This window comes from Trachurus trachurus (assembly GCF_905171665.1).
Source record: "Trachurus trachurus genome assembly, chromosome: 18".
Taxonomy (NCBI): domain Eukaryota; kingdom Metazoa; phylum Chordata; class Actinopteri; order Carangiformes; family Carangidae; genus Trachurus; species Trachurus trachurus.
Window position 1 is genome coordinate 26,982,717 of NC_139909.1, and position 19,737 is coordinate 27,002,453.

The window sequence follows — 19,737 nt, forward strand, 5'->3', positions numbered from 1 at the left end:
CTATGTTACCACTTATTTCAAGGAGAATACCAATGGCAGCCATTTTCCACCACAATTCAATACAAAGGCAGTTATTAAAACAAACGATTGAAAAACAGCCACGGGGGTAGGCTATTGAATAAATACAGAGAATAAAGAGCACAAATTATATGTTTTGCTTTCCTATTATTAGAGTCACAGATGCATGTACTGTTCCGTTTCCTTTTGGAATGCCATAAAACAGGGGTTACAGTGACTCAATTTAGCTGTGTGTATGTGATATTTACCTAATATTATTATCAAGTTTATGACATACTGTTATTTCTGTTTCTCGTGGACACCAAAAGGTATATTGTTCCAATCTAAAGAAAATTCTGAGTCAATTGTCAGTGTGATGTAACGCATTACTTCTTTCCAGAAGGTGGCAGAAGTGTAAAAAAAAAAAAAAAAGTTTTCCTGCGTGTGTGAATAGGTTTACATTCCACCACTGCACAGCTGTTTGATAAAAGACCGATATCCGCCCCCCAAAAGTTAAACACTACACGGTACCTGTGTGCTTTTCAAACACACGTATCTTCACACGTGACTGTCCTCGAGCCACCTGGTACCAGCTGTTAAACAGCGCCTAGGTGGCAGCACGAGAGCACAGCGCGAGCCGCCGCTCCGCGTGCTCCCAGCCTTTGGGGCGTTTGTCTGACGCGCGCGCGCGAGAGAGAGAGCGAGTATAAAGCCTTGGTGTGCGCTCGAGCACATGTAGCTGATGTTGAGGTGAGAGGAAGAGCTCATCTGGACAACATCATGATGTCTGTGGAGAAGCTGGAGAAAAACAAGACGTTAGACTTGAGGAAGAGGCACGTTGGGTAAGATGACTGACACATTACGCCACCAAGTTTCCAGTGTACAGTGAACAATGCTCAAACCAGCTTCTCCATAACTATGTATTTAAGTGAATATCCTCCGGTAAAACAAAACAAAACAAAACAAAAACGTCTGTTAGACTTTTTCCACAGAAAGCTATGAAGTAATTTCAACTTTTTTTCATTTATTTCTGTCGAATTATAATAACAAGTTCCACAGCAAACCGAATTTAATGGAGATTATACATACTTCATCTAGTTTTTTTCATTCATTTGTAACTTCATTTGTAGCCAAGAAGCCAATTCATCATATTTACTTTACACGTACATCCCTGCTAATTATCTGTAAAATGGAGAAGTCGGTTTGCTTGTGTGGATCGTGTATATATTATATTAATGTGTTACCACTTTGCAACACAGTGCAATATTAACTGTAGCTGCTCTGCAGGCCGTCCTGTAAGATTTTCTTCAGTCATGACCCGATCAAGATTGTGCAAGCCAGAGGCCAGTACATGTATGATGAGAAAGGGCAGCGCTACTTGGATTGCATCAACAATGTGGCTCATGGTAAACACGCCTTCATGTATCCCCACACACACACACACACACACACACACACACACACACACACACACACACACACACACACACACACACACACACACACACACACACACACACACACACACATGCCTGAAAGAAATAATAAAAAACAATATGGACATAACTTGTTCCTCTTCTATGCAATTAGCTCTGACATTTAACTTTTTAGAGCTGTCACGTGATGTACCTGTAAAATCAGATAATTAAATGAATGTATTTAATCTTGACCATGTTGACCTGCTCTAATCCTGCGTGCATCCTTTCTTCTGTTTTTCAGTTGGCCACTGCCACCCAGATGTGGTGAAGGCAGGAGCTCAGCAGATGGAATTACTCAACACCAACTCACGTTTCTTGCATGACAACCTTGTTCTGTATGCCCAGAGGCTGCAGGCCTCACTGCCTGAGAAGCTGTCAGTGTGCTACTTTGTCAACTCTGGGTATGTCTGTCTGCATATTTTGTAGCACTCAACAAAACAACATGGAGTTACTGACTTGTTCTCAGGGTGTGGACCAGTGGGAGAATATGAGGTGATAGTTCAGATAATAGCAGAGATTAAGGGTGGAGTATCCATCAGAGGAGCAATAAAGGTTGGTCTGAAGCAGGATGCATGTATGCATATCAGGCCTACCATCATGGAAACGCATTTTAAGACAGAAAAGACAAAGTTTCAAATCTGAGGAAAAAGCTAAAAGTGAACATCCCACATCAGTTAACACGGTTAACAAAAGAAACAGTGTAATTTATTGCATATTCAGCATTCTTTGTCTGGACACAGACAGCAGGTTGTCACAATGACACCTGTCTGGTCGGTAGTTATTTATTGACACCAACTGCTGCAGTTCTGCACTGTGAACAGGAATTATCTGGTTGTAATGTCATATATAATGCACCATATGCACTCACTACTAGAAAACATTTATTAGTCACAGGGTAATAAAGGCTGTGATGGAAGTCATAAACCTGACCAAACAAGGCAAAGGTTTTCAAAAGTGCACCAGTACTTCCAAAAGTCTTTACGAATCCCTTCCTGAATCATTTAAAAAGTTAAAACCACTCAAACAATATGCGCCATGTTCAAATAGGATAGATAGATAACTTTATTGTCTGTCACGAGTGACAGGAATTCGTCTTTGGCAGGCTCATACAGAAACATTAAAAACAAGATTGTAATCAAACGTTAAAAAACAACATTATAAGTGCAATCCTCCAATCATACTATAAAGGAGTGGGCTGTAAAAAGCAACACGTGTCTACATGTCTATTTCTGGTTATTCAGGGTGGTTTTTGCCGAGGTGATGACATATTTTTTTGTAGATGTTTTCCGGGCCAGTGGAACTGGAACCAGAACTAGATATGCTCTATATGATGCTTTCAGCTCTGATGTTTGGCAATGTGATTCAGTTTTTAATTTTGCAAGACTGGTACATGTAACTGGCCACTTACAACTCCCACATAACATATTTTTTTAAGTAAACTAAGTTTTAAACTTACTATTAACCAGCAGGTGTCACCTCATCTGCCCTTATGGAAATGGAAAGTAAAACATGAAACTATGGCTGACGTGCGAGTGATGTCTGTGCCTACACCTGTGTATTTTGTGGTGACTGAGTAACTCAGAGTAACCGTTGCCCCTTTGAACTTCAGCTCGGAGGCCAATGACCTGGCTCTGAGACTGGCATGGCAGTACAGCGGCCACAAAGACATCATCACATTGGATAAGTAAGTGTTACTGGCTGTCTTTCTGCAACACCTCGTTCCATGACAGACAAGCAAAATGAAAGCATACAATTGATAATGAGGGATGAAAGTCCTTCTTTTATATTGATTTTCTATATGTAACACTGTCATACATCCGCATTATAACAGAAGTTTTAATAGTCTGGATAATATTGCAACTGAGAAACTTTCTGACGTGGTGCATGACCTGTTTTCTTTGTTTGCAGTGCGTACCACGGCCACGTGTCATCGCTCATTGACATCAGTCCGTATAAGTTCCACCAGCTGTCAGACGCTGTGCAGAATCAATTTGTCCATGTGGTGAGTGCTTTTTCTCTCCCTGTCTCCCCGTCTGCAAACTATTAAAACTCCATGACTCTACTTGGTCTATTGGGCTTTGGCGGGGCCGCTGAGTCCTCCCACCTTGTACACACGTGGACATCAGTGTGTATGCGTGGATAAAAACAGAGATGCAGCGGGAGACAGAAGTGCTTTTTATGGAAAATTCAAAGGGGCAAGGCGTCACTGAAGTGCTTTTGAAAGGAGGCATTTTACTGTTGGTGTCAGAGGCCTCTCTTTGAAAGCACTTTCTTAATCACAGAGGACAGAGATAGGACCGGCAAGACGGCAGAGAGGCAGGTTATTATTAACCAAACAGCCCCAGCCTACCATGATGTGTAGAGAGGAGCATCAGAAAGAAACACTGCAGCTCCTACTCACCCGCATTAGTGTGTATTATTTTGAATTTAAACATGCAAAGCACATAACTGCATGCACATACTGTACAGTTTCACCTGAACTTCTATCTTTGGAATGAGGCAGGGCAGGATGTCTATGATATGGATCTACAGCAAACATGCATCAGCTTGCTGCCATAAGTCAGCAACAATGGCAGAGATGTTCCACTTTTGTTTTTTTGTCTTTTTTCCCACACCTTTGTTGAATCACTACTATTACAAATCACATACGCTGTGTGGTTTCATACTCAGTACTCAGAAACAAGCATCTCTGCTTGAAGTTTCAATTTATTTGTGTTTTTAAAGTCCAAATTTGAAGATGTTTCGTTCGACAGAAACCTGTGACTGTGGAGGGTAAACCAATGAGCTGTATGTCCAGAGGTGTTGTGTGATTGTGTGAATTCTTGCCCCTGCTCCTTCATCATTATCACTGGTGTAGTCTGGCGTGGCAACTTGAGGAATACCCAGCTCTAATGTTACATGGCAAAGGAGGGGCAGTTGACCAGCTTGCATATATTATTTATGATCACAGACACTAAGGAGTCTCAGATGCTGCTCATTGAGGTCTCTGCTTACCCTTCACAAAACCATCATAAAATTCATGCCCTCATACATTTATCTCCCCAAACAGTCATGTCTGTTCATCACATATGTTCACATAAATCTCCAGATGCACATAGTCCTGGCTGGACAAGTGCAGCCAAATGTTTCAACATATGGTGGACAGACCAGTTTGAAGGAGATCTGTTACATTCATATTTGATTAATTGCATAGAACAGCATGTGAGAACAATACAGTGACGTCCAAAAGTCTTAAGAGTGGTCTCAGACTGTTCAAGGTCACGATATTCTTTGACAAATATTCGGCTGGTAACATTTTATGTGTCAAATAAGAAAAAGAAGAAAAAAAAAAAAACACTAGGTCACAATAAACTCATACCATCCATGTTGAGTGCTGATCTTTTTGATACGTTATTGGTCCATGTTTTGTTTAATGAATATGCTGCTCACTATATATTCGGTTGCACATAAAGTTAGAATCATTTTGTTTTCAGACACATTCCTCTTTTTATTCCTGTTATAAAGGTTAAGTGAGGTTTAATCTTCACAGTGATATAGATAGAGAAGAACGACCACCGCACACTGATATGACTCTATTCTGTGAACAACTTGGTTCACTTGTAGCGTCGTCAGGTTCGCCTCTGGCCTTGTTGGGTGTGTTCATGTACCTTCTGGTCTGGCCCACTTCAATTTCACAGTGATATGTTTGGAAGAGATTGATCGATGATGTTTTGAGAAGATATACACTTTATCTATCAAGAATCACATTGTCACAACCATTGTATGCCTTGTTTCTGTGAATAGTAATCATTTCACCTTCTTGTGCCCTGAACAGGCTCCCAGCCCAGATGTGTACAGAGGCAAATACAGAGCAGACCATCCCGCTCCTGCAACAGCATATGCTGATGAAGTCAAAGATATAATAGACAAAGTCCACAAGAAAGGAGGCAAGGTACGGAGTGTGTGTAATATTGTTGTGTTATCAGATATCACTTGACACAAGGTCAATGTAATGTTGCTGCAATAACTTCCGCAACGTGTTTCACTTATACAGAGATTTTGATTGATTGTCTTTTTTTTTTAAGGGTAATTCTTTTTTTTTCCTAGGAAGAGGCCTGGGATAACAAAAAGTTTTATGCAATGTTATAAAACTGGTATGCTAATGTGTGCGAAAATAGATAAGATTCAAAATAGCAAATGTATACAGCCATGACACCAACATGTACATTTTGGTTTTGTGTGTGTGTCCGTGTGCATGTGTCTACTATAAAATATTTCTCAGTCTTGACATCAGTGGCAGTTCCCTTGTTACCCCCCTTTCAATTTTTATTTTATTTCTATCTGCTTATTAATTTTCCACCTTTCCTTTTTCTCTCCTCTTCTTTTACTTTTTCTCACAATTCCCAGGTTCAGGCTGAGGACTCTCAACGCTTTTAGGGTCAAATCACAGATCACAAGAACACAAGAACATGTGTAGGGTACGGGGACTCTCTGTGTCCAAACTTGTCGGCCTTTAATCCAATGTTTAACAGCACAACCAGAGGTTGATGTCCATGCATCCGGTGGTGAGGGGGACGTGTTGTCAGCCCAGAGATCGTACAGAATACATGAAGCTGTTTGTAATGGATGTTTGTGCAAATAAGCTTCTACAGGAGGAAACCCAATGAAGACAGTAACACATGTATGTTATTATACATTGCACCGTGCTCATCTTCTGAAATATGCATCATTTCTTTTTGCCGCAGTGACCTACAGTGACATTGTGGCCAAGCATTGCACAAGTCAAAGATGCCAGGACTCCTCCTCTTTTCCACCTAATCGGTCTGGCTTCCCACTGACTGATTTTCTCTTGCACAGATTGCTGCTTTTATTGCTGAGTCATTGCAAAGCTGCGGTGGACAGGTCATTCCCCCTGTTGGCTACTTCCAGCAAGTGGCAGAGTATGTACAATACCACAAGGCTGCAGAGACTCATTCATGTTCATACACAGATTATTAACTGACTGCAAAGTATGTTGGACATGTATAAGTATACTACACACTAGAATGCATGTGTTTTGTTTTGCATGTATTTAAGTGAAAGCTTAATTTCTGCCTCCACACTCATGGATTTTTGTTTCCCCCTTCACAGACATGTCCGTAAGGCAGGGGGTGTCTTCATCGCCGATGAGGTCCAAGTGGGCTTCGGGCGTGTTGGCACCAACTTCTGGGCCTTCCAGCTTCAGGGAGAGGACTTTGTGCCCGACATCGTCACCATGGGGAAGCCCATTGGCAACGGTCACCCCATGTCGTGCGTTGTGACGACCAGAGAGGTGGCAGAGGCATTCATGTCAACTGGAATGGAGTATTTCAATACAGTAAGAGCACTTCAATCAAATCTTTATTGATATTATTCATATGCACCAAAGACAACGTCACACGGTACAATGAAATTCTTATTCTGTGATACATCCGGCAACATATAATTTAAAAAGCAAGTCATAATAAAAACAACACTAGTTAAAATGACAGTAATAAATAGTGCAAATGCAGCTAAAGTGTCATCGGGCAGGTAATCTATAGGTTTGACCAAAGTGATACAAATATTTTTGTTAGAATTGGAAAAATAATGCAAACCACATAGGACACATTCTATGATCTTTGCTTTCTGTCCCAAATTGACCAGAAATGGCTCTTGACCCGACCTCATCCTTGACATAGAGTTCCAGTCCGTATTTGCAAAGCGTATCGACACATCTGTTTTCCACATTAAGGGGAAAAACACATTCTATTCAAGCCAGATTTTTTTTTCCATTGACAGTCTCAGATTACAGTTATTTCCTGTGAAAGAATATATAAGACTTCTCTCTTGTCATAATGAAAGTTGTTGCAGTTTGGATCTTTTCCAGCCACAAAAAATACAGTAGAGTGTATAGTGTTATCGGTCTTTCAACAGCTAGACACAAAAACACAGATTTTATGATAAAGGAGGTTTGTAATATACATAATACATCAAACTTTTATTCCTGTTCTCAGTATATACTGTATAACCTCCCGATCATCATCAGCAGATTTCCTCTGTGGTGTGAAGTGAACCTTGGTGTAATCTTTCCTCTCTGTGTGGGGTTTTAAATGTCTCAGTTTGGCGGTAACCCAGTGTCGTGTGCCATCGGCCTGGCTGTCCTGGATGTGATTGTGAAAGAGGATCTTCAGGGTAATGCACTGCGTGTGGGCCGATACCTGACCAATCTGCTGGAAAAGCAGAAAGAGAAGCATCCACTGATCGGAGATATCAGGTACGCAAAGATACACACACACACACACACACACACACAGTACAGTATGAGCATCAGCTGATTGGTTTTGTGCTTGTGCTGTAAAGCTGATCCCAAACACTATTGAGAGCTTAATGTTTATAAGTAGTCTAATGTTCCTGTAAATCCTGGGCCAACATGTAATTCAGTAACTTCTGCCAGTGACGTATTGCATTGAACACCTCAGTCACTGTCAGTTAAACATTGTGCACAAGTCTACGACATATTTACCTCGGACTCACAGCTGCCACTGTATTCTAACAAACCTGAGATCTGTCACTGTTGTTAAGATGAATATAACACTTCATTAAACCAAATTGTTTTTCATAATGCAGGGGTTGTGGCCTCTTTGTTGGGGTGGAACTGGTGAAGGACAGAGTGAAGCTTACTCCTGCTACAGCAGAGGCTCAAGAAGTCATTTATAAGTAAGTGCAAGTCTGAGAAAGGACTCAGAATAAAGTTTGATGTCATGTATGTGATCAAAAATACCACACTGTGCAGGGCTAAAACCAAATGTGGCTTTCGCTCAGCACCATTCCCTGCTCTCTGTGGTGAAAACTGTAATTATGCCTCCACAGCTATGTTTTATTACAACACTTGATATCCTGAACACAAAGTTATAATGGCTTTGAAGCTTTGAAGAACACTAATCTCATATCTCACAGACGGCTTATCATGTAATAAAGTGAGATAGAAAAACTGCTTCATATGCACTTTGTGCAGTATTTTGTGTAATACAGCAGAGTGAAGGCTCACTCCAGCCTCCTCTTAATCTATAAATATTTAAATGACATAAGCCATGTCGTATACAGACTTTGAAATCAATAAGCTGCATAGTGCACCATTTGTAATTTTTATCCTGAGCTCAAACAAACTGACTTGAACTTTATAATTACTAATTGATCAGTTTGTCTGGTACGGTATGTATTAATGAAGTTCCCTGCATTATGCATTTAAAAATAGACATAATTACAAAAAATGATTATACAGAGTATTACTGTTAGGCCAGATGATGCTGATCTATCAATATCTGACATGGGGCTCAATATGAACTGTTTTTGTTACAGGAAACATTTTGTGATAGCAGGAAATGCACAGGTGAAATCAATAGTACTTATTAAGGCTGCTTCTATTCAGGTGTGTCTGCTGCTGTGCTGCCATGGCTCACTGGGCAGAACAGAGCTGTCGTTTGTGTTCTTTGCTTTTCATGCTATGGCAGTGGTTCCCAACCTTTTTTGGCTCGTGACCCCATTTTGACATCACAAATTTCTGGCGACCCCCCGATCACTTGCAGTCAGTGATCGCAGCCGTCAATCAAGATGCGTCAGCTCAGATATGCTGCATTTTGTGTGAAATAGATTTATATTCGAGACAGTTAAAGTATAGAATACAGTTGTTTAAGATTGTGTGCAGTGTTTTTAATCATAATTTTAAAAAGAATAATAACTAGTTAAAAGAATGTTGTTGTTTTTTATTGATTACTAGACATTTCAGGCGTCCCCATTTGAATTCCAGGCGACCCCACGTGGGGTCCCGACCCCAAGGTTGAAAAACACTGTGCTATGGCAAAATATCTGCTGGGAAAAACAGGCATTTTAAGTTACTCAGCTACTTCATTTGAACTTGTACACAGCTACAGAGCAAAAGCTGATTTTTATTTTGTTCCAGGCTGAAGGAAGAGCACATCCTTCTTAGTGCTGACGGACCTCATCGCAATGTGCTTAAATTTAAACCCCCCATGTGCTTCTCTGTGGAGGACGCTGATCTGGCAGTGGAGAAGATCGACAACATCCTCACAGGTACTTAACATCTCCCCATTAGCGCAGTCTGGGACGGTGTTTCTGAAACATGCTGCCATCTCTCTGATGTGTGCATTATCTATCTAGATCAACTGGGTGTGTAAAGATCTTTCAATCGTGTGTGTTGTGTCTGTGTTTCCAGAACTTGAGAAAGCGTTAGGCTTGAAGTTGCCCAACACAGTGAATGCAGAGAACGACTGCAGTAAAAGAAAGGTAAGTTTGACACTGACCACCACACAGCAAAACAAACTGTCTTTCCCATCCCAAAGATTTAATAACATTTATTAAAAACAGATTAAAAACATCAATCAAGTATATTTGCATCCGGAAAGAAAACTTAACAAAAAGTACGAAAGAGCTCTCTAAAATTTCTATTTTTTTGACTTTTATTTTTTTTTTTAAATCTCACCTTTATCTGTTCACGATTGTTTCTCAAGCTGCCGACTGATGAAAATGGACACCAGTATCAGAGTGGTTTAGTACACACCAGGGGAAGCAGTCAAGGAGTTTCTCAACAAACCAAACGCGTCAAGACATAAAGCATCTTGTGACCTCGACACTACATCTTTCACGTAGTTAAAGAACTGATTAACAGCCATCGTACCCTTTGGAGGTAACAGAATTCCGGGGAAGAAGTGCCTTAACGTTTAACCTAATGATGTTAATAATGTACTGTGTCTATGAGATTGTAGTGTTTTCTCAGGTAATTTTTATTGTACAAAGGAATCAAGCCACTTGTTCAGCATAGCATGTCTAATTTTTACTATGGTGCAAAACTTCCCTTAATTGTGCAATTTACCAAGCTAAGTGACGTGTGTGTTTTTATTTTGCCAATATAATCAGGGAATCATTATTTTAATAAGTAAAAATGTGTATGTACATAAAACATGCCATGCTGTCTCAATGTGGGTTTTGCATTAAAATCCAGCTTGACTCACTGTGAACTGCGTGGTGTTTTTTAGTTGGAATACCTCTATGTTTACCATTAGACATTTCTGATCAGTCAGTCACTGTATTAAATAAAATACTGCATGTGATAGGCTACTTCATCGATCCAGTTCTGCTCTCTAGGATAGTCAGCTTGACTGAGTGCATGTGGAACAAATTGAAAACTACTGTTCCACTCTGCATCAGCCAAACAAACAAGAACACTGTTTGAGAAGTCTGCAATTATTTACCAGAGTTCCCATGTTCTTTATTAACAGAAACTTGATGTGGTTCCCAAAAGCTGTTTATTACTCATTCTGTATTATATTCTGATAGAAAGAGGCCATTTCCCTGCAGTCTAGAGAAAAATAAATGCATTATAGTCCATCTTTAGTGTTAATAACGCATCACATCAGCAGTCAGACCAGGACAAAGCTGAAAAATGTTGCAAAACACATTTTTATATGTATTTTATGTCTGAGTTATTATTATTATTTTTTACTATTTTCATTGAATGTCTGGACAGGAGGAAGGGGAATACCTTGTAGATAAATGCAAGTGTCATAATAACTGAATTTGATGAAGGAAGCGATTCTTTCCCACCGCAAAAGAAGTGCAGCTGTGACACAGCTTCAGTAATGATGAATAGTTGTAGCACTGGAAAGCCTTAAAACAAAACTTTGAGATGTATGATAATTATGAATTACATGCTTCATACTACTTTGATGGCGGAGCATGGGCTCAGGGATTTCCTTTTTCCTTTAATGAAAGTCTGTTGTCCACATTTGGACTTGTATATACAGAGCCCTCTTTTTTTCTCATACATGTCGAGGAGTGGCCCTCAGGGACCTTCACACCGTCTCATGAGTGGGATGAACTTCACAGACAGAATGATTAATGTCTTCCTATCAAGAAGTATATAAAACTGCCATGGATGATTTGTAGTGTTTTTCTAAAACAATGCAAATAATAATGTAAATAATGGCTTCCAGAACTTAGTGTTATTAGTCTTGTGCTATTTTATGTTTTATGGATATGTCCACACAGCTGGAAAACTAATATTTATCACCTTTCAAACTACAGAAAGATACCCCCCCCTCCTTGAGAATACACGTTTAAGAGGCACCACATCCCGTTAAGTGTTGTTACCAGATGGTGTGTTCAGCAAATTTGGCATCTTACTGGCATGTAATGGGGTTTACTATGTGCAGTGTTGGTTGGGCAAAAAAAAAAAAACAGACGGGGGGGGGGCGGGGGGGGGTCTGAATTCAAAATCAGAAACTGCAGAAAAGCAGTCATTTCAAATAACGTAAAAGCTCTAATACTAACTCTGATTAACCCTAAAATCTCTGACATTCACTTTAAGTTCAATAATCATAAAAAGGAGCTGTGATTTTGAGGCTTGTTACGGTTCAATGTTGTGTTGTTAATGGATCTATGACGCCACCTCCTGGATGACAAACTGCATTGCTTATATGAAATCCACATTTCCCAAATACTGCTTTCTGCCAGTATGTAAGTCTGTGTCATATAAATGGATGTAAGAAAAAAAAAAGTTTGACAACCACAAAGAGCTCTGAAAAGGAAGATTTATTTCACAACCTCATACAAAAATGCAATTGTGGCAGGTTCAACAGGTTTCTCAGTTACTTCTCAACAAAAACATACAACATAATCATTTTCAGACCTCCCCTTGACATGATACACACAGTGCTAATTGTGATTTCAAAGCAGTGACTCAGTCCTAGTGGTGTTCAGTAACTATCTCTCTTCTTTCTTCAGTGTCTGACACTCATTTCACCTACTGCAAAGTTGTAGCTTCTCAGTGAAGTGACAATTACATATAAAATTCGTACTGATTCGGTCACTGAAAAAAAAAACTGACTTTTTGCAGTTCTCCTGGCTTTAAGAAAAATAGGAAAATTGGTGATGATGATGTACTGCTACCAAGGTCAGCTGTCACAAAGCATCATTTAACACTGAAGACAAGAGGAAATTGAGTCATTGAAAACCAATAAAGACATAGCCAGTTTGAGACTGTCTCTAATTTCTTTAAGGTCAGTGCTATTGGTTGTTGATTATAGTTTAACCATAATTTTGCCTGACATCTTCTTGGGCCTCCTCCATACAATGTCATCTGTCCATCCAAATCTGTTTGTTAAAGTCTGCTGTCTGTGTCTTTAGCCCATGAGGTATCCTCTGAAAAGACAAAAGACGAGACTTGTAAAAGACAGTTTAGTAACTCAAAGAATTTCATATGGGCGTGTTTGTTTTTTGTGGGAATCATGTTCAGACTTACGGCAGCTTCATGCGCATGAACACTCTGGCCATGAAGAAGCTGAGGAGGACGCTGACGAAGCCGATGAAGAGCAGCAGGAAGCGGTTCAGTTTGGGAATGTTTGGTGCGTTGGAGCGGTCCAGGATTATGAAGCCCAGACCTCCCATCGTGAAGAGGAAACTGGAGGCCAGTCCTTCCATGATGTACTGACCATTTACCCTGCAAAGCAGATGTTGATACATTATCTACATTTTCCATGTTCTTAAAGTGTTGAGTTCTCCCAACCTGTCCTGTTTGTCATACCTGTATGCCAAAAAGGCAACTGGCCGCTGGTGTCCATGCTCATCAGTCATTGAACCCACACTTGGTGGCTCTACAATAACGTCGTAGATGATACCTGGGGTGAACAAAATAGTTTTCATTATGCATCACTCAAACCACAGAGTCTAATCAGCATGTGAGCTCACTGAACAGCCAATCGATATATTTCAACAAAAAACTGCTGAACCCACTTGAAGTGATATTTATGGCTACTGATAGACGACGTGGACTTTTATGAATTAAAGTAAACAAAGATACTCAGCTAGTTACTGTCTGGTGCTAGCTTAGCTAGACAGTTAGCCTCCCCCCTCCTACAGTAGCTACATTGTTATTTACGTGCATACTGGCGATAACGTTAGCAAGCTGATTAACAAAGGCATCCAATTAAACAATATTTGACATTATTTCAGAAGCACGTTAAACAGCATTGGCCGTATACAGCGTTGGCCTTTACTGATAGATTTAATGTAACCAGTTAGCATAAATGTTAGCTTAGCAGATTGATTTAACGTTACCTCCTGTGATGAGAAAGTAGGACACAATAACGACCGCATATACAGTCATAGCAGACGGCATATGCAGCCACGACGGCCTCTTCAGCTTTATGTTTGGACATTCAAGCACAGAAAACGGTATGCTGTACAGAGTCTCCATGGTTTGTGGAAATGTAGCCTGCTACCTCCTACTGCTGCAGCCGCTGACTGTGTCCGCCGAGCAGCCACTTCGTTGACGTGTCCCGGAAGTACATGTTTTTTTCTACAGTCTATCCTTATAATAGGAATCATTTTATTCATGTTTTATTTTGTCATTTTAATTTGACGTTCAAATTTGAGCAAAACATTAATCAGATATTCTAAAATCAATTAAATACTACTTGAAACTCTTAAATTGTGTTCCTTATCGATGTATTTTACTGTGACGTAATTTTAAAGAGACAGTAAGACTTACGTCATAACAACGCCAGATGTCAGAGAAAAAGATAAGACAAAACAAAAAACTACCAATTATGAATTAACCGAATCTGCCCCCAAATTTAATGGCTTTCTCCCTGGCAAACTTAGATGCAAATGTCTGTGATTTTTATGTATTCCTGCTGTGCTGACCAATACTCGGGTGAAAACATGTGGAGACAATCCACTCAGTTTAAACCATAGACTGTTAAACTTGTCTCGTTTTGCTATCTTCTCAGTCCTCAGTTTATTGTGACCATATTGATTTCCTGTTTAAGTTTGTTTCTTGTCTCAGTACCTATAAAAAAAAATACTGAAACTTGCATTTGAGCCAAGTGTGCAGATGCTCTAACTTTTGTGGTTTTCTGGCACCTTGACATACACTGGTCATAAGTGCAGTGATTTACTCCAAGTCTAAGTACATAAAAAATAATGTTTTGTGTCACTGTTGATAGACAAATCAGTGAAGGCCATGTAGACTCTGATGATTAGATGAATGATCACTATTAAAGATATGATTTACTGTTGGGATCTGTAGCATTTGCCATGCTTCACTAATGCTTTTGCAGCAGGCTTTAGATTTACAGCAAGTAGTTTCTCCTGATGTAAATTACTGCACAAGATTGAGCGTAACAGGATGGTGTACTGGAACTATTAGTCGTAGAATCGATACTTGGCAAGCCCTGTGAATTTGATGTGATGCATAAAGTAAGGCTGAATTCAGATGATGGAACACCATTTCTCTAACATATCTGGAATAATTAATGATAGGTAATATCAAAAGGCATCATAGACGACAGCAGGAAATGGATTTGTTTGTCATTTTTTATTGTGGCAATACAAATACACATTTTACTTAGATTTCTGGCTCTGTGCCTGTGCCTTCAGCACCTTGACGACGATCTTCTGCTCCTCAATCAGGAAAGCACGCTTGATCCTGAGGATAAAAACAAAAAAGAGACAGTTTAGACTAAATACATTAGTCACTCAACTTGCATCAGCTGCATCCATGAGCACCTAATTCCCCCTGTTTTTTATCTTTTCAATTAACACCATTTCTCAAAGAGGATGAAGGCAAATGCTCCTCTTACCTGTCACGCACACACTTGGCGCACATGGAGCCTCCGTAGGCCCTGCTGACGTGCTTCTTGGTCTTGGAGAGCCTCATCAGAACCTGAGGTCTAACAGCCCGGATCTGTAAAACAACAAAGACAAAAAACAGCCAAGATGAGAGAGAGATAGCGATACGTTGTCCCACACATTCACTGCAGTACTTTGCTTGTACTCTGGGGCTGTTGACTCGCTGTTTTGGTAGGAAACGGATCCAGGGCGAGAGAGACAGACCTTTCCTTCAAAATAAAAGCACCAAGCTAATAAAATGCGGTAAAACTCTTTAATTTAAGGAATATAATTTACAAGAAAGTCCCCGAGCCATTAAGTTAACATTTTGCTTCTATTGCATTACAAGTTAATGTTTATTTTATAAGTTTTATGTTGGTGAACACTTTTATTTTGGTGAATTTGGTGATTTCGGTATCCGCTACAGACTAATTCGAAGGTAACAGACACCAGGCTCTTCGCTGGTCTGAAGAGCCTGGTGATGCGAGGCTACTTTGCTTGTGCATGCTGAAAAACAACCAGCTTGTGGGTTGAAAGACCACCAACATATTATGCATTTGCACTGCATGAGCAATTGTACAAGCAACCTCGATTTAAGCAATCCGCCATGCCACTAAAAAGAGATAGGCCCTCTGTCAATACTGGTAGTGACAAAAATATGCATCAGTTTTGTATCCAACTGTAATAGTTCAACTGTGTGATTTCATACAGTTCAGCACATGTCTTAGTTTGAGAACTTTTGCTTTCAGGCAGGTTTAGAAACGGGCCTTGATCTCTCATTCTTCCTACGTATATATCCATTGGACAATGAAAGCTTCTTTTTGTATGCAAGCATTAGAAGATGAACATGCGAGACAGTGCTCTTGCTCTCCTCTGATTTTACCAGTGTTGACAGAGACCTCTACAGAGCCATTAGCTTTTATATGCACTAGTTTTTGACTAAATGCCATCTGTAGGTTTGTTCAGTGACTAGCTTTGCTCTTCAGTGATGTTGTGACCCATGTACTATCAAATATAATTGCACAATTCCTAAATGTTAGTTCACCCTCCTAAAGGTATGGCCAAGTTAAGATCAACAAAACTGTTTCGACCAAAAAGTAAATCAGATAACAACTTCATCCATCAGTCACTACAAGGATAACTGCTGCCAAATGCTCACGTTGTTAAAGCATGCAGGGCCGTTAAGATTACATGGGCTGTTTTCAGTTCCAGACCTCAGCTTCATCATTTAAGATGCAAAGCAACAATCTCAAGGAAACAGAGCAGTCCTTTTACATCTGTGTGGGACTGGGAGTGGAATCTCATTTAGAGGGTTACAATCATGCAAACAAAAGCCAAGTTACTTCACGTAATATTGATGCATTAAGTGTGTTACATTCATCCAGGATTCTAAGTCTAGACAGAACCACCATCATATCATGTCATGTCAGTACTAATATAGGTAGCTGACCATCACAAACACAACAGCAGTTAACCAGCCACAAAGATCCCAACACCACAGCAGTGTTACAGAGGCTTCACATCCACACCATGCTGGGTCAGAGCCAGAACCCTTCCCCAAAACACAATGGTTGTACTTACTCCGCGCAGTCTTCCTGGGCAGATGCCACATGCTGACTTGGGGGCTTTGCCAACCTTCTTGGTGTACAGGTACACAATACGGTTACCAGGCGTCCGGGACCTGTGGGACAGCGCGGGAAACACGATATCAACGTGACATGTCTACAGGTGGGTGATATTTACAAGTTGCAATGGTGGCCCCGAGCTTCACAAGCAGAAAGCAGTTAATAGAGAGAGGTCACTTACAGTCTGGTCTTGTTGGAGGCGGTGTTGTAGGACAACCTACGACGGTAAGTCAGGCGCTGCACCATGTTGAAACTGCAAAACAGACAAAATACTCAAGTTAAATGTGGAACATGATGCTTACTGTGCTAACCATGCTAACGATGCTACGACTTGAGATGTAGCGACACGGGCTAGCCTCATTGAAACTCACAACACTGGCCCCGTTATCAGCTGCCTGACTGTTTTATTTTCACAGCAACATAGTCTGCAGGCCAAGTACGATTAAATGTATCAAGATATTATTGTAGTGCTAAGCTACGGCCATTTTATCAGTCACTTCAGTACTGAGACGCCGGCCTTTCAGGGACCAAGGTACGGCATGTTAAAAATGTCCCACAAAACCCACCAACTGCTACAATTATACCATCACTGGAAACAGAGAGTTGTTATTATCTGTATCTGTCCGCTAAATCGACCACTTATGCTTCTAAAACACAGGATTGCGGTGGATTATTTAACCATAATGTCTCGGAGGAAAGCAGGAGCCGCCATACCTGCTGTCGCCGTAACCGGAAGAGGAAGGACCGAGGCGGATGATGGAGGTTAAAGTTCCTCCATGCCGGTGGTTCACTGCTCCCGCCTCTTCTGCCCCCTGCTGGTCTGTGGCTTTTACTACACATCGATGCTGGGTAAGTACATGTTACAAACTGTAAACTGACATTTATGAAATGTTCTTGAAGTAACTTTAGCGAAGAGCTTACTTTTACTTTGATTTCAATTTCCTTGCCAGACTATTCCATCGATATAATTCACAACTATGACGATATCGGTTAGTCTATAAAAAGTGCTAAACATTTAAATGAATTTCAAAATGAAACTGATTCCTACGGTGGCCTGGAGGTGCAAATCAACATTACAAAACATAAAACACTTTTACAAATTCTGAAACAAATTTACATTTCAGAAAACAAAACTACAAGTCTTAAAACAAAGTTACATTTCAGAAAACAAATTTACATTTCAGAAAACAAAATTACATTTTAGAAAACAAAATTACATCTCAGAAAACACATTTACAAGTTGCAAAACAAAATTACATTTCAGAAAAAAAAATTACAAGTTGTAAAACAAAATTACATTTCAGAAAAAAAAATTACAAGTTGTAAAACAAAATTACATTTCAGAAAAAAAAAATTACAAGTTGTAAAACAAAATTACATTTCAGAAAACAAATTTACAAGATGCAAAACAAATTTACATTTCAGAAAACAAATTTACAAATTGCAAAACAAATTTACATTTCAGAAAACAAAATGACAAATAACATATCACTTTTACAAAGACCAAAACACTTTTATAATATCTGAAACAAATTTACATTTCAGAAAACAAATTTACAAGACACCAAACACTTTTACAAACACCAAGACACATTTACAAGTGGCAAAACACTTTGACAAACTGCAGAAACAAATTTACAAAAAGGCCAACATCAACCGGAAAGGGAATGTACCAACCCCGGGGTTGACCCGGAAGTGAACGAGGAGCGGTCATGACGAGTTCTCGTCGTCAATGGAGAAGCTAACGGAGACCTGAGATGATCTTGGTCAAAAACTAGATAGTCGGCTCATGTGCTTGCCTTTCGCTCATCTCAGGTCTCCATTAGCTTCTCCATTGACGACGAGAACTCGTCATGACCGCTCCTCGTTCACTTCCGGGTCAACCCCGGGGTTGGTACATTCCCTTTCCGGTTGATGTTGGCCTTTTTGTAAATTTGTTTCTGCAGTTTGTCAAAGTGTTTTGCCACTTGTAAATGTGTCTTGGTGTTTGTAAAAGTGTTTGGTGTCTTGTAAATTTGTTTTCTGAAATGTAAATTTGTTTCAGATATTGTAAAAGTGTTTTGGTCTTTGTAAAAGTGTTATGTTATTTGTCATTTTGTTTTCAGAAATGTAAATTTGTTTTGCATCTTGTAAATTTGTTTTCTGAATTGTAATTTTGTTTTGCAACTTGTAAATGTGTTTTCTGAGATGTAATTTTGTTTTCTAAAATGTAATTTTGTTTTCTGAAATGTAAATTTGTTTTCTGAAATGTAACTTTGTTTTAAGACTTGTAGTTAAGTGTTTTATGTTTTGTAATGTTGATTTGCACCTCCAGGCCACCGTAGATTCCTACTCAACCATTAAACTAATACTTTACTGGAAACAAGTAAATTAGACAAGCAAGCATAATGACCTAAATATCCAACATGAAACTGGATTGTTTATAAACAAAAATGCAAATTACAGAATGACACACCATTAATGTGCGACAAAGTAGCCTAATACTGTTGCTTTGTCTCCGTTCATTATGTCAAGGCACGACCCACAACTCCACTGTTGGTCAACTGTTGTTTTTTTTTTTAATTAAGTCCCTGATGTAAGGACTTAACCTGTTTTGGTTGGTAAAATGTGTCCTTGCAATAAAGATGGACACTATTAGAGAAATTGTCACCCAACTGGATCTGAATGAAGACATACACACAGATCTCTGTTTATTTGTTTATTTTAATGAACTCTGAGCACAGTCCCAGCAGGAAAACCACAGGTGTAACCAATTATCCTAACAAAGGTCGACTTCCAGAGTTGTTGTATTTGCTGCCCTGCTGCTGTGACATGGCACAAGAGCCATAATTAAGGCAATTAGTTGCACCTGTGTTTTTCCTGTCTGACAAGTCAAACTATTCCACAGGACAAAAGCCTGAGAGATAGCTGCCTAATCCTCAAATGAGTGTCACCCATTTCTTCAAGCAAGGAACATGGGAAGTGAGTCCAGA

The 19,737-nt window shown here is 39.7% G+C and overlaps 3 protein-coding genes across 3 annotated transcripts; 1 reads left to right on the forward strand and 2 right to left on the reverse strand.

Annotated features, from left to right (window-relative positions):
• Positions 1 to 717: 717 nt before the first annotated feature.
• etnppl (ethanolamine-phosphate phospho-lyase) lies at positions 718 to 10,483 on the forward strand. Its single transcript, XM_083993189.1, has 13 exons — positions 718 to 839; positions 1,285 to 1,403; positions 1,717 to 1,876; positions 3,085 to 3,159; positions 3,384 to 3,477; positions 5,290 to 5,406; positions 6,312 to 6,394; positions 6,585 to 6,810; positions 7,574 to 7,728; positions 8,082 to 8,171; positions 9,415 to 9,545; positions 9,688 to 9,758; positions 9,983 to 10,483. The coding sequence occupies exons 1-13, from the start codon at positions 778 to 780 to the stop codon at positions 10,082 to 10,084; spliced, it is 1,485 nt and encodes a 494-aa protein (XP_083849315.1). The 5' UTR covers positions 718 to 777; the 3' UTR covers positions 10,085 to 10,483.
• A 1,564-nt stretch (positions 10,484 to 12,047) lies between these two features.
• Positions 12,048 to 13,787, reverse strand: ostc (oligosaccharyltransferase complex subunit). Its single transcript, XM_083992800.1, has 4 exons — positions 13,587 to 13,787; positions 13,054 to 13,147; positions 12,772 to 12,969; positions 12,048 to 12,671 (listed from the first exon to the last, which is right to left on the reverse strand). The coding sequence occupies exons 1-4, from the start codon at positions 13,723 to 13,725 to the stop codon at positions 12,653 to 12,655; spliced, it is 450 nt and encodes a 149-aa protein (XP_083848926.1). The 5' UTR covers positions 13,726 to 13,787; the 3' UTR covers positions 12,048 to 12,652.
• A 1,041-nt stretch (positions 13,788 to 14,828) lies between these two features.
• On the reverse strand, positions 14,829 to 17,561 carry rpl34 (ribosomal protein L34). The gene is made up of 5 exons (XM_083992760.1): positions 17,480 to 17,561; positions 16,947 to 17,018; positions 16,722 to 16,821; positions 15,113 to 15,216; positions 14,829 to 14,958 (listed from the first exon to the last, which is right to left on the reverse strand). Exons 2-5 carry the CDS (start codon positions 17,009 to 17,011, stop codon positions 14,874 to 14,876), a joined length of 354 nt encoding a protein of 117 aa, XP_083848886.1. The 5' UTR covers positions 17,012 to 17,018; positions 17,480 to 17,561; the 3' UTR covers positions 14,829 to 14,873.
• Between the last annotated feature and the right edge of the window lie 2,176 nt (positions 17,562 to 19,737).